At 36.9% G+C, this 15,722-nt stretch overlaps 1 protein-coding gene across 8 annotated transcripts in view; it reads left to right on the top strand.

Annotated features, from left to right (window-relative positions):
- RAPGEF2 (Rap guanine nucleotide exchange factor 2) overlaps positions 1-15,722 on the top strand; it is a 182,998-nt gene that overhangs the window by 99,733 nt on the left and 67,543 nt on the right. Inside the window, exons 1-2 of one of the 8 annotated variants that reach the window (XM_085578861.1) lie at positions 5-13,939; positions 14,132-14,258. The exons of 6 other annotated variants lie outside the window; for them this stretch is intronic. In XM_085578861.1, the coding sequence (XP_085434987.1) occupies positions 14,205-14,258 (54 nt within the window). In that variant the 5' untranslated portion in view covers positions 5-13,939; positions 14,132-14,204. Of the gene's footprint in view, positions 1-4; positions 15,154-15,722 lie in introns of those variants that run through there. One more of the 8 variants, XM_021536562.4, reaches the window with a different exon arrangement.

Genomic DNA, 15,722 nt, shown 5'->3' with positions numbered 1-15,722 from the left:
ATTGTAACTTACTGTGTATGGTCCACTAACAATTTACTTGTGGGTTTGCGGTGTGATGCCATAACACTGATGTGACATTATGACTAAAATTGCCTTCTAGCCTTTGCTTTGACAGTTCAGCAATCTCATTGTGCTGTCAAAATACCTGTGTAAGGGTGAAATTTACTGACAGCACAATGTCTCTTGCCCAGCTTGATTGACCTTCCTTGCTTTGGCATCCTGTGATGTTTAGGAAATTAGAACTATAAACAAAGGGTGTATATCAAATATTTAGTGTTTGGCAGATGCTTTAGTCAAGTATCTCCTTCATGACTCGGAGGACTTAATCTTTGATTTTGACTTAAAAAGTTAGCCTCTTGTCACCATTTAGTGCCTGTATGTCAGTAAAATGGGGAAGTGGAGTGTGACAGGGTGAGCAGTAAAGAAACTAAAAAAGGCTTTGCCATGGTGTTTATGCTTGTCTTCCATTCTGATGGTTTCTACTGACTTAGTATAAAGAGGCTGGATTTTCTAGGCAAAGTATGTCTAAATGGCCATTATCTGAAACACAGCTTTGCCAAACTAGGGAGAAGAAGGTGCCCAAATAAGTCAAGTATCTTGGAATGGTACCAAACCAAACAAAATATAGAAGTTTTCCTGATATGAGACCTCAAATGCACTCAAAGTGATCTGAAGATCTGAGCGGCGTCTTTTAAACTTAAGTGGCATTTGCAGTTGCACTTGTCAATGCCAAAATAAATTCTGAGCATCCATGAGGTACAAAGCTTGATAAGAATGTGTATTATCAAATTGTTAAATGTCCCTACTTTTATGCTTGAGAAATCTCTTATGATAGAGCTCAAAAAATTTTGAAACTTCTTCAGTTTTTAGGTTAAAAATTCTCCCTTTCTTCAAACAATGGTTTGGTCAATTCTCCTAGTATTTTTTTTTTTATCAGGAAATGTGTTTATTTTAGAAGTTCCTCTTGTGTCACATTATTAAATTCATTTCTTTAAGATACTTAGAGGGTTCCAGTATATTTCCAGTACCATAGACAAGTGATTTCTGGGCTGAAATGTTCTCTTTCTTCACTATGTATAGTACACTTGTTTTAGGAACCCAGTTCCTTACCTTCGGATCAGTGCTCCCCAGTTTTTCAGTGGCATGATCCTAAGTAACCTATGGCTACTAAAACACTATGTTTAAGAATGATAATGTACTTCTCAGATTATGATAGGAATTTGAAAGACTTTCTAGTATTTTATAACTTACCATAATGTTTGAAAGATCATTTGAAGTGAAATCTAATGAGTATCAGTACTTAGGCATGTTACTTTTGGGACAAGTGTTGGTGATTTCTAGGGTAAGGAAAATAGAAACTTTGTCATATATGGAAATGAAATTAATGTGTTTTACCACATAGATGAATTTACATCCTTTTTTAACCATCTTTATAGTTTGGTAAAATTGATCAGTTCTTTTTTTTGAAAAAAAAAACAAAACAAAAAAACCAAAAACAAAACACCAAAACAAAAACAAACAAAAAAACCCAAAGCTGATAAGTTTGAGCTGCTCTCACTTGAATCTAGAAAATATTTGTGCTTCTCATGTATCAGAAACATCTTTAACTAGGTTAGTGTTAATGCCTCCTTACTTAATAGTAGAAATAGGACTTTAACTCTTAAATCTTGATTTTCATTCTGTGTGTACCTGTACTTAAGGCTACATCATATTTTAAGTGTAAAGACTTTGTTCAGAATGATTTGACTGAAACAACTGTGAACCCATTCTCCCAAAAGCCTACATGGCTTTACTTCTTCTTTAGACTGTTGTTTGTTGGTTTTTTGTTGTTGTTGTTGTTGTTTTTAATACTTTAAAAGTGAATAGTCATCTGTGAAAAGATTTTAATAAAGGATAGACTTTCTTGTAATATCTTACTGCCAGTAAACTTTGCGGCTGCTTCAATGCATCTGTGAAGCATTAGTCATACTCGGTCTGAGTGTTGCTGAGATGGCTATTCTGTATATAATGTATGGAATATTTGGCATAAATTGACACAAGCTCATAAAGGAAAAATCACTTTGTCCAAAATAAGGTGCTATTCTTTAGTGGCATAGAGATTAAAAGCAGTGATTTGCAACTCCCTAGTCTGTGATTCTTGTGTCTCTCTAGACTTGGTATGTAAACTGAGATGTGGACTTTTACTAGTCTGTACTGTAGTCTTTACTTTGCTAAAGGGAAAGTATCAAACCTTACTGAGGTGCATTTAAAGAGATGCAGGAAGGCCTGTAAAAATAATGCTGAAGCACCTGCAGATAGTCCTGAACAGAAAGATGGTGTGTGGTGTTTTACTCTGTGTGAATCTCTCTAAATTTGACTTAGTTAACAGGCTTATGAAATTTGCTGCTAGAGCATTGCCAGCCAGCTGCTGCAGTCACTGCAAAAGGGCTCTCTGCCTGTAGTAGCCTTCCTTGTGCATTCAGCTTGAGATTCACGTGGGGTGACAATCCCTTTATCCGGTGTTGGAAAGAAAAGAGCAGTGGGCACAGAGGCATCAATAACCCCAGCTTCTACCCCAGTTACAGGCATGTAACAATTTTATCCTCACACGCTGCTGTGGAGCACTGTGAGATGTGTTTAGGGCAGACAAGTATTCCTTCTGGATTTTATTTGAAGGAGTTGACTGAAAATGTGAATGAAAGGAGGGCTGGAAATTATACCATATCTAATGCTGCTGAGTCAAATCTGATCTGCAGCCATGACTCCCTGAAAGGATAAGCATGAGAGTTTTTTCTATCTTTTATTTTTTGTGTGTGCTATTTTTAGAAAAGGATAAGAGCCTACTCATTTAGTAGCAAATTGTAGAAAACGTTCTTCTTGCCCCTATCTTCTTTTAAAACTAATAGTGGAAAGCATTGGCAAAGTAGCCTTTTTTTTTTTTTTTTCCTGAAAAGCTTTGGATTCCCATTGTCTGCCAAGAATGTAAAATTACCTGGATTAGAAATTTATGTTCAGATTGTTCTGTTTTATGAAACAAATTTGCCTTTATCTTTCTTTTGTGTGCAAAACAACATTATAAAACTGTTGCGTATCATATTGCTACACTTAGGAAAGATTACCAAAAAAACCCATAATTTTTTTCTGCCTGAATTTGATGCAAAACCCTGGCTCTTCTCCTTTATTCAGCATGTGGCTACTGAGGCAATATGGAAGTTATAAGATGACAAGCAGTGTTTTCTGGTTGTTAGCACAGTAGATGAGAATTCCAAGAAGTTGATTCAATTTTTATCACTTTGTTACAGAAGTCCAGTATATTTTGGGATGAGATTTAATGTTAAAAACCAGCAAAATACCATTGCTTCTCTGCATGTTTGCTTATGTTGTAAAATATATGTTGTTGCATGTCCTTCCATGGACCACATTACGTATGATCATGAAATACCTCACATGTGTTGCTTTTCAACAGTGTGGACTTTGCAGTAGTATGATAAACTGCATTCATGTTAGTGCATTGTGTTTTGCATGGTAAATTGATGCCAGTGTTCTAATGTACTTAGTTGTCTTGTGGCATTTCACTTGTTTTAAATTAGTTTGAATCAGTAGAAAAAGTTGCCAGATACCCAGTCTACAAGAAATCTGTTTAAAGGAACACTGTCAATCTTTCATGCCTGTAAATAGCTGCAGCTTTTAATATTCCTGATAATTTTTAGAAATATATAGAACTTCCATTGTAATACAAGATCACTTAATAAAACAAAATACAAACAGCAGACTTAGTAATGAGTATTCACATTAACAACAAGAAAAGCTTGCTGTCAGGAAGAAAGAATCACATCTAAGAAATTTATTTGATGGGAGAGTGGACAAGAAAGTGTGGTGGACCCAATGAAAGCTTGACTTTTTGAAAAGGTGTAAAAGATGTGGAGAAGTTGGAGGGAAAAACAATTTTTTAAAGCCTCCTTGCTCTTAGGAGTGTTGCAAGTATATTTACAAAGGAAAACAGTGCCCAGAGAAACAAGTGGGGACAAATACACTTGGTTGTCAGAAATGTTTGGATGTTCAAGGGTTTTGGCTTTAGAGGCTCATACGAGTTATGGTATCTGGATCTATTTAAATAGGTTCAATTTTCAAACTTGCTGGTAACTGGTTTTCCCCAGATAGAAGAAAAATGTGAAGAGGAAGGAAGCTAAGAAGGTTCTGCTCTGTGGCTTAGGCAAAATGAAAGCAAGAAGGTTGCTTTTATTTATTTTTAAATAAAAGTTGAACTGAACTCACTCTGTTCCTGGTTATGACACAAATTAATTTAAGTAATGTCAGCAGAAAAACATAATTGTGTACACACCTAAATTTGCAGAGTATTGCTGATGAGAAGTAGTATGGTATGCAGTTTTAAACATGTTAGCATAGATAATGCATGCTTGTTTGCCCAAACAAACTTGTCTCTATTAATAACGAGACAGTATAAAATAATTTAACATTTCTAATGTTCATGTTGAAAGTAAAATGTATTGATTAGCTCATTAATAAAGGGGCTAGTTCTGAACAATGCCAAGTGTGAGTGTCCTTTTACCAGGACGGCTAAAAGGATTTTAGCCTTTTCTTTTCTTCATCTACAAAATCCAGTGTGTAATTTCAAAAGCAACTGCTTTTATTATTCCATGATGGTGATGATCTGCTCATGATTGCAATTGAGCTTGGTGTGCACATCATAATGGGAAGTAATACAAAATACTAAATAGGTAGACATAGTCTTTATATTTGAACTCATCCAGTAGCATTAATTCCTGAAGAGTGTGACTGTGTTATCCATGTTAGGTGCATTTTGAAGTGAGACACTACAAAAACTTTGGGATAATTTTACCTGAAATGCAAAGTGCTTGAGATGATTTGGGCAGCTCATGGTAACAATTTTTTTAATGGGAGTTGGATGTTTCTTCATGGGAGCATCCACTAGTAATGTTATAATGGCAATAAGTAACTCCCATCCCTGTGTTCTGTATTTTCTGGCAAAACCATCATTTTAGCCTCACAGCTTCCTTTCTTCATCTCTGTTGTAAGGGATTGTTATTGTTTCAAGTTATGTATTAAGTTTTGTATTATTATTAATATATGAGCAAAGCTATCATTTTGTGTAGCACCCAAAGCAAAGTGAAATTGTTAGTTCATCATCCTTTTAGTAATTACTACTGGCAAGCTAATGCAAAATTAATGACATGCAGCGCGTTATTTACTCAACTTGCAGCTTCTCTCAGAGGTTGTCTATTTTTGTAAATTACATCATCCTTACTGCAGAACTCTTATATCCATTGAGATTTACTGTTCTTCCATTCCCTTTGGAAGGGCTCACATTGATGTCCTAACTGGATTTGTAGTTGTGATTAAATGTGGAAACTCAGAGAAACATTGAAGCCATGCAGTATTTTCTGCAACTGAAGTGTCAGTAATATTTCTGAGGGTTTTTTTTTGACATATTAATGACACTAGGTCCTGGTTACAGCTTGTAGAGTTGACAATGACCATACTTTTGTAAAACTTTGGTTAATAACCACCTACATTTTCCAAAGTAGCATGATTTTATTGCTGCTACTGACTTGTGATGTGCTGTTTTATACTGTATAAAGGATTGTTTTTCTGAGATGTAGGGTATAAAACTAAATGTGAGGTATGTCATCAAAGCAGAAAGTTGTTCATGCAGCAGAAAAGTGGGTGCTTCATAACTCTTTTCTAAATTGATCATTGCATAATGTAACTAAATACAAATACTGTATTTCATCCAGTTGGACTAGATGATCCTTGTGGGTCCCTTCCAACTCAGCAGATTTTGTGATTAGAGCTGAGGAAAATGAAAAAAGAAAATATATACATGTGTAAAAAGATATCCTCATTAACATGGGGTTGTTCAGTTAGAAACACTGTTTGTATATAAAGTACATATGGGAAAATGGGATCTGTCATATTATATTTGTAGAATGCCAGTACAGATCCTTTCAGCACTGGCATTTCTGTACAGGCAAGTATCATGAGTGATGGTAATAGTGCAATTATTTTCCCACTAAAGGATGGAAAGCAGCTATCAGTTCATTTTTTTCCCAAGCATCTGAGCCACTGTTATGTGACCTGAGCTTAGCATAATGACTTAAAGATAAAATTACTAGTATTATTAGGTGCTTCTGAGTACTTTTAATAAAGCCTTGTATTTGACTTGGCTAGTTTCAAATTATCATTTTGCTGAGGGAATTTCAAAGCTGTTAAAAAAAAAAAAAAACAACAAATTTAGTAGTTAAAATATCCTAAGCAACTAAGAAAGTATAGAATTGAAACATGGGGAAAATTTAATGATCCAATTTGGAAGAAGACAAATGGCATTCTGGCCTGGATCAGCAGTGATTATCACCTTGTACTCAGAACTGGTGAGGCCACTCCTGGAATCCTCTGTTAAGTTTCGGGCCTCTCTCTACAAAAAGGACATTGAGGTGCTGGAGTGTGTCTAATGTGTGATGGATAAACCATTTTCAACTTTATTGGGTAGATGTGTGTATTACAGTGCCCAGGCTAGATCCTGCTGAGTGTAAATGCCATTATCCATGCTTGCTTCCTTCATTGAGTAACAGTTCATTTCTGGAGAGTTAACAACTCCTAAGTAAAGCAAAGTAGTTACCTTGAATTTACCACAAGGTTTGTATGTGAATTCTTTCCCTGCCCTTCACCATCCTATTGTGTAGACATACTTTTAATGCACTTTTTAAATTCCTTGTATTTGCACTTTTTCGATGGAAATTTTTTTTTTTCCTTAAAAAACGCTTTTTAAAAATGTAAGGTCTAATTAAAGTGTTAGGATTATTTTGTATATGTAATGGGTATTGGGAGCTGGGCTTTAGGTTTGAGTGGTTAGCCTTAATTATATATGAATTTTCAGACAGTAAAGTTTTAACATGCGCCTGGAACAGCTGCATGTTACGTGTGTTGTTGATGTCTGTGGCAGAAAACTTACACATACTGTGTTCTCACACTTTTTCATTATTTTATATGTGTGTGTGTGAATGTCCTACAATATAAAATATTTTACTTTTCCTTCCTTTTACTTCTAAATTATATATTACTCTTGAACACTAATTTGGTGAATGTAAAGGCCTGCAGCTAACTGGTTTTAAAGTTTTCAAATGATCTGTGGTGCACAAAAGACCGCTTTAAAAGCAAGAATTCTGACACCAGTCTTGGAATATGAAACTGTACAAGGGAAACTCAGTCTGGTAGGTGCACTTCTACCTGTTTTTATTTAACACTTCTGAATCTAGGTAGCTGATCTTGTAATTGCAAGGGAAAAGATGGGGCATCCATCAACTGATGGTAGTTGACTTCCTGATTTATTTGATTAGGGAAGAGGAAAGGGAAAGGGCATTTCTTAGACTTTTATATTAAGTTTTCTTTATTTGAAGGATATGATGTCATGGTTTGACTTTTTTCCTATAGAAAACCAATTTGGCTTATTTTGCTTGGTTATTATTTTTAAAGAAAAGTACATGTGAAATTGCATGGGGTTTGTTACTAATAAGAGATTTGTATAAATTATTTCCGTAAAGTTGCTAGATGCAGGGCACAAAGCTCTCAAGATATGCTAGTGCATGGTGCATTACACAAGAGAGGATATGCAAGGGCACAAGGAGAGAGTTCTCCCAAAAGAAAATGATCTTACACTAATAAACTCTTCAGTGTTGATTTTAATTGGGAACCCCTGGAGCAGGCTCTTCAGAGAGTCTCCTGGCATGAGACTATGACTGGAGACAAAAATGAGTTATTTCCTTCCAACAGGCAGCTAAAGTGAGTGAAAATAATCTCTAACAGCAATCAGGTCTTTCAAAGTTAAATTTCCTCAAAACACCAGAGATAAGTAATAAGTTACCCTGGGAGATGTCCAAGTATGCAAATAAAAAAGATGAACAGACAGGTGGTTTTCTGCTGGTCCCATCTACGTCTGCACCCTGAACAGAATTTCAGATTCTCTCTTAAAGGTTCTAAGTAAGAAACTGTTAGAACCACACACACACAGAATCACAAGGTTGGAAAATACCTTCAAGATCATAGAGTCCAACCCATATCCTAACACCTCAACTAAGCCATGGCACCAAGTGCCATATTCAGGTTTTGGTTATTTTTTTAAAACACATCCAGGGATGGCGACTCCACCACCTCTCCAGGCAGACAATTCCAGTACTTTTTCACCCTTTCTGTAAAAACATTTTTCCTAATATCCAACCTATATTTCCCTTGGTGCAGCTTGAGACTGTGACCTCTTGTTCTGTCAGTTGCTGCCTGGAGAAAGAGACCAACCCCCACCTGAGTACAGCCACCTTTCAGAGCATTGTAGAGAGTGATAAGGTCACCTGAGTCTCCTTTTCTCCAGGCTAAACAACCCCAAATCCTTCAGCTTTTCCTCACAGGGCTTGTTTTCCAAGCCTCTCACCAGCCTTGTTGCCTTCAAAAAAGCATATTGTATTAGCTTAGAATGAAATACTGTCCTTCACTACTGCTGAAGTCACTCAATGAATAAATAAACAAAAAACAACAGAAAACCAGCTAACATTTACAGGAGACTGAAAAATCTGGGGTTTGTTTTTAATCCATTAATATTTCATATTGAGACATTGTTCCCCTGTCTTGGTTGGTCTCAGATACGTTCAGTTCTGTGCCACAACAATCATCCTTGTAATGCAAATATGTCAGCGTATTTCAGGTAATGAGTTTCAATGAGACTACTAATGACCTGCATAGAATTTGGACAGTTTATTTGCTTCAGAAAAATTTCTGAGTTTTATTTTTACAGTGAAGCAGTGGGATACACATGAAAGAGTTATGCAGTCATCCAACTTCTTTAAAGTTTTCCTACATTGTTCTACAACAAAGAATGTGAAATTTTAGGGTTGCCTCACATAAGTGAAGGACTTGTATCCCTGGATTCCTGCTGTGAAATTGGTATGGACATGATAATATGTGGGAGTTTTTGAAGATATTTTGTTAGTTTGTTTTTCCTCCAAGACAGTGGGCCGAGTTGTATCTCAGTAGTGAACCTTGTCCCCAGCAGGTATGGATGTCAAAGTGCTATTTAGATCTGGTAAAGATAAATTGCTACTCCTGCATGCTTGACATCATGATTCTTGACCTTAAAAGTGTGTCTGCTGTTTTGCTTTCATGCTTTTTTCCCCAGTTCAAGAACAGAAAGTACATTCTCACCCTCTCCGGTGTAATTAATGTGCCATTGTTAAATCTAATCATTACACCAATGTGAGAAAATTTGTAAAGATGGGGGAAAACTTCCATCTATCCTGACATGATGCATTTTTTCCACTTCTGAAGTACTGAAACAGTTAAAGAAATGAAACCAATCTGTGACCATTCTGCCAACTGAAGTAGTTAATATTACTAATTTTATGCCATATTTTTAAATTTAATAATGATAATGTATAATTTTAAAGCCATGCATTCAACTTTTGGCTTGTGTAAAAACGAACGCTTTGTTTTGTGTAAAAATCATAGGTAAATCAGTTAAACATCACATAAAGTGACTTCACAAACATACATATATATGTATGTCATATATGATTTTGAAAGATATTCTGGAAATAAGACATCTTGTCACATTTTGGATGAGTGACCATCCATAGGTTTTCATCGTATCTGCTCTAACATAGCTGTCCAACATAAGAGATTTTGATGGTAAGTATTTTAGATGAATACTATATGTTGCTCCCATTTTAAGATGGATGGCATGCAAATAAAAAGTTTGCTGTACTGAAAGCAGAGCTGTTCGCCGAAGGTGACAAAATGAGTCTGCTGTCAGAGGGAAGATTGGCAGTCTATGGTACATACACCCAGCTGAGGCACCAGCCTGACTGCTCTGGGCTTGTCATTATTTTAAAGATCTGGATTATAGATTCATCTGCAGCAGCAGTTCAACAGAAGGGCATTTGTTCAGATGGTCTGTAACATTAGTAAATGTGTTATCAAAACAGCACACACCAGTCCATTGTAAGTCTTGCTTTGGTGTCACTAGTTGTGCAGTGATCATCATTACAGTGGTGGCAGTGCCGCAGCCTTATGAATTAAAAACAATAATGTGGTGAATACTGTTACTTTATCTGTGTGTTTTGGCCAAAGCAGTATTTTAGTATCTTGGAGAACATATATGATAATATTCTTCTATTCAACAGTTTTACTTAAAATTCTCAAAGTTCTTGAGAAAATACTATAGTATAATAGGGATAGCTATGCCTAGACTGTCCCCTATGCTTTATGCTGATATATAGGAACTCATTTGCATGAAATCAGGTCATACAGCCAGAGATTTAAATTGTTGGCAGTAAATTTGTCTGAATACTTCAGAATAAGATTTATGTATTGTATGGGACGTTTAAGTGTATCGTAGCATTTTGAGTGAATTGTTGTTCTGGGTTTTTAGTGGTTTCAGTTGGGGTTTTTAAATCTGATGGGAGCAACAGATTATTATGTAGTCATCTCTCTGGTAAGGTTACTGGGAGGCAGAGAACACCAGCATTATAAAATTCAGAAGCTTGCTCCTGGGAGCTTTAGCAGTTTTGTGTCCAATAGCCCTGAGCTTAAATTTAAGTTTTAAACTTCCACTTCTTTCCAAGTGAGGAGGATGGGGAAAGAGAAGATAGGTCTGCCTTATTTTCCTTAAAATTATGTACTACATCCTTGCACTCTTCAATTTAGTTGTCTGTTATTCCACCTACACAGCTGTGTAATATCTGTGTAATTGTCCCTTCACTGTGAATGTTTTTTCTAGCCACTGGAATCACGCAGTGATAGTAAACTCAGTGACCTTAGAGTGTTCTGTTGGTTTTTGATTAGGTATTTGAACATGAAAGAAATGATACTTTACATTGTGTTTAAAGGGAAGGGGGAAATGTGCTGATAATTTCTGATTTCGAGGTACTTCAGGAAAAGAATGGTCTCTGTGTATGTAATCTGTATAAAAATTTAAGTACTTCTGTAAAGAGTTGTGAGTTAAGGTAACTGCTTAAAACTGAGGAATTAAGGTAATTTGTTGTTGCAGCATTTGTCATTAACCTAGAAAGGTTTAATACTCCAGGCATTGTTGGCACTGCTTAGGAGAATGGTATCCATATGAGATGATGGTCTGGAATGTAAAATAGTTGAGAGATATTATAGTCAGATGATAACATGCTGCTGAGATCTCTATCAATTCCTATGTAGAATTCAGTTTTGCTTGTGAATCCCTAATCCTATGGGGTAGTCCTAGGATGTCCATACATTTGTAGTTGCTTTTGAAATGGCTTTTAAATTTTCTTTTCTGTGGCTCATAAAGGAATACTAGATTTTTTAAAAAAATACATACAGTATTTGATAGCTCATATGTGCAATTATTGAATCTCAGGTTTATTAACACTTCACTTTAATAGCCTAAAAACTGTTGCAAAACTGTCTTGCCTTCTCCGCCACCCCTGCAACTTTTAAGTCTAAGCAATGGGTTTTGTAAAACCCATGAACAGGAAGTTGCAGATTGGCTTTCTGTGATGTATTTATACTTGTTTATAATATAAACTTGCCACAATATATTGTTTTTGTGTTTTACACTGATTTAAATTCCAATGTTTTTTCACTGTAACAATTCACTGGATTTCTACTTTAATTTTTATTTTTTAAAATAAATTATATGAGAGTATTTTCTAAACTGAAAAATTTTCTGACTGTACGTACAGTCACACCATACCTGGAAATGGTGGTAGTTGAGGAGGAAGGAGTAGGGAAATGGAATCGACCATTTATTCTTAAAACTGTTTTGGCTCACAAATTGTCTGTGAGTGGTGTTGTCTTCACCTAATTTCAAAAATTTCATAAAGCAGCTGTCAGTTTCATAAATTAATTTCATAAATGTCGTGTTAATTTCATAAATGTCACTTTTCACATGTTGAGGCTTGTTTCTCTGTTTTGGAAATCACAAAGTTTTTGTCAGTCTGATGCATGTAAACATCAATTAAACTTCGTTAGATTAATAAAAAGGTTTGCATTCATGGACAAAGTACTGGCTTAATTTACTAACAGATGAGTAGAGGTGTACAGTGGTGACCAGCATAAGTAGCAAGAAAGTGTTTCATGGGAAAGTTATATGAAAGTTTTGTATTTCACTACTATTTTGATGGGTTTAATCATATTTCCATGTTACTTGTGAAGGCTTATGGCACAGAAACCTATGCTGGATTTTATCTGGAAACAGCAACCGATGCAGAGAGGATGCATGTTGATAGCTGTGTGTGTGACAGAGTTCAGAAAGTGGTGTACTGCCTTCCTGCACTGGGGAGATGTTTCTGTTTTGGCAGAACATCATTTTTTTATTGACATGAGCATAAAATACTCAAATTCTGCTCATGGTGTTAACCACAAGGCCACCCAGTCAGACTGAAGAGGGTTTTAATTGCTTTGTCAACAAGTAGCATTTTTAAATTTTGTACTAGAGAGGGTTTGCCTAAGCTTCCATGAATTTGTAACTTCTGCTACTTCTAATCAGCACTTCATCAGAAAATTGATTGTGCTCAGCATTAAACTGTTTTACAAGGCTTAAGCATAATTTCATGTTTTAAAATCATCTGTTAGTTGCACTGGCACATGACAGAGAATTTCAAAATTCTAAACTAATTATTCTAATTTAATAATTTAAAGAATAACTTATCTTTTAGAATATATTGAAGTCCGAGGTCATAAGTGTCATTAAACTCACATAAATGTAAATACATTCAATTTAAAAGATGTTGTATATGTTACTGTATCCATTAAAGAATTCTGCAAAAAATAGACTGGATTATTTCAGGATCTCCTCCGCTGTTACTAGAATTCATTTCCAGTAATTTTTATAGCCTCATTTGCTAGCAATGATTGCCAGGAATGAAGGAAATCAATGTATAACAAACTAAGCTCATTATTGGTGTACATGTTAATTTGGGGGAAGGCAGCTGCAGATTGTATGGCATTGCATTATGTAGTATCCATTTGTTTTTTTTTTTCCTGTGTATTTTGCCTCTGTAACAACTGTTTTTTTTCTATTGTCCTTGTTGGGGAAAAAAACCCCACTTTGAAGTTATTGTAAGGCCAGATGGTCTCTGATTTTAAAGAATGTGTTGTAAAGATGTTACAGAGAACTGTACTAAAGTTGAAGACTATGAAGTGTGTCATGTGCCTGGCTTGGGCACTCCTATGTCAGGTGGTACAAACCCGAGACACTTAAGAGGGGCGTTGTACGGGGCTGACAATTTCTTGTTGCTTGAGCACATCCCTGTTGCCTTTCAGCTCCTCTGCAGCATGATTTTACCAAAACGGTGTAAGAAGGGGTGTAGTGTAAACGGGAGTGACTGGAGACATTTCTGAGTTTAAGATATAATTACATTCTGAGGGGAGAATTAAAAATGCCATATTTATGTCAATCTCTTCCACTGCCTGTATACCTGTCTGTTTTACGTAGAATTTGTGTACTCAGTGTGCAAGGAGAAGCAGGAGCTCAAGAAAGGCTTGAAATGGTGTGTTAAAGGTGCCTGGACATGTACCTCCCACTCCCTGTGGGTGGATGTCTCTGGCCTGTGAAAGGGCAAAGCTGCTGAAAATCTGAGCGAGCTCATCAAGTGCACTGTTTGTAAATACGTGATAAAAATGTTTACAGCTCTGCAGCAGCTCTCTTTTGGGTGGGGGGAGGAAAGGGAGGTGGTATCTCTGCTTTAGCATATCTTCTTGAAAAGTCGTGTTCAGCTCAGGATTTGGCGAGGTAAACGTGGGTCCTCATTCCCACCCTGACTTCGGTGATATTCTTAGGAGCCAGCAGCGAACGGATCCCTCCCCTCTGGGGATGCCTTGATCTTCCGAGGCTGATAGCAGACACAGGCAGAAGCTTGCTGTTCTATCTGCATTGTCCATCTCTACCTTAATGAGTGAAACAGTTAAGTATCAGAGGGGGCGAGCCTCTAGGAATGTGTCTTCCATTCGACTCGAATATTTCGGTGGATAAAGGGAGAGGGAGGGAGAGGAGAGAGAGCGAGAGAGAGAAATCTACTTACATCACTCGAACTGCATTGAGTGTGTGCCTGTGTGCAGGTTAAGAGACAGACTTCAGTGTCTTTGCTTTCTGCAGGAAGCAGCAATGCCGTTTGTATCCTAAGAGGAATTTTTTATTTAGAAAAGGAAGCATTCTTTCTACCCAGGAAATGGCTTTCCTTGTGCGTTGCTATGCCAACTGCCTGCAGCCATGGTCTTCCAAAGTAAGCACAATAACGTAATTATATTGGCGTATTGCATTCAGACTCATGATTCTCTGGGTTTTTGTGTGTGTAACTGTTGTATTTTTGTTGCTGACTCTTTGGGCGGTAGAAGTGCTTGTCTCGATTGTGAGGAACAGGCATCATAAAATTAAATGCCCATCAATGTCATGCTGCTGAGATTAATTGTGCAAACTTGGTTAGCTGAGTGGAACAGGGATCACTGGTCACTACTCTGTCAGCATCATTAGCAGCCAGGGGAGGAGGTCCCTATTCGTCTGCGCTGCCCTGATTTTGGGGGAGTGCAGGGTAGTGCTGGCGGGAGGGGGGAGGCTGCATTTGTGAGTGTGTGATTGCAAATGAAACAGGAGTATTAACAATGCTTGGCTGAGTGCTGGAGGCTGGTTCCTGCACCCTGACCAATATAATACTGTATTAAGCCTTTTTGAGGGAGTCTCTGTGCAGTCAGCCATTTTAGTTTTTTTTTTTTTTTGGTCCTTTTTTTTTTTTTCCCCCCCTTTCCCATTCCTCAGGCTCAGGGAATGGTTTTGTTCCCTTGAATGGATGCTGGATATGTAGGGTTTCATCAGGCTCTGTACGTCCTGACACGCTTTGACTTTGAGTGTTGCAAAAATGGAGACTAACGCCGTCATTCGGATTGCTGCTCTGCACTACAAGTGCGAGGGGGGTTTTGAGCTTACCAGTAGTGACACTTTTAGCTCCAGCTTGGTTTCACCCCCTCCGCCTCTTTTTAATTTAATGCTGTAGAGGGTGACTTGCCATCCATAAGAAATTGGTACATGATGTGTAAATTCAGTTCAGCTTATGTTTCTTCATTATGAAACCACTTGCAATCCCAGCTAACCATGGAGTTATGGGCCAGCAGGAGAAACACTCAGTAAGTATTGCAAATTCTGTTTGTTCTATCAATAACCTGTCACGGGCAAACTGCATGGAGATTGAAGCTGCTTGTCTTCCTGCTCACTGGCTTTCCTGCTTGTGGATTTAATAGTGGGTTTGGAGGGAAAGCTGTACCTGAGGTGGCATTAATGTCGGTGGCTGTATTGAAATTGTTTTTAGCTTAAAAAAGGCAACTCTGTAGGCTCTTTTTGAATGTTAAAAATTTACTGAAAAAATGCTGACATGCTTTGGTTGGACAGGAAGCTTTGAGCATTCATTTAAAATCATTATGCATTTGTTAAAACTTTAAAGCAATATGTAAGCTGTATAACAAGTGATATAATTGTAGGGGATGATAAGAATAGATTTTTTCTGTCTAGTGTGTGGTACTAGTGTAGTTTTGCCTTGTAGCATGGCGTTGAGCATCTGTGATACACTTATGCTGAAATGCAGAAACTGTTAGTAAAACATGGAATGAACAAAAGGCATAAGTACTGATGCTTTCTAATTGATCCCATGAGTCAGCTACACCTTTGTCATGCTTTAATCCCATAGGCTGCCTGTGTT

This window comes from Lonchura striata, chromosome 4 (assembly GCF_050655825.1).
Source record: "Lonchura striata isolate lonStrDom1 chromosome 4, ASM5065582v1, whole genome shotgun sequence".
NCBI lineage: Eukaryota > Metazoa > Chordata > Aves > Passeriformes > Estrildidae > Lonchura > Lonchura striata.
Note: the sequence above shows the minus strand (reverse complement) of the source record. Positions and strands in the feature narration are given on the sequence as shown.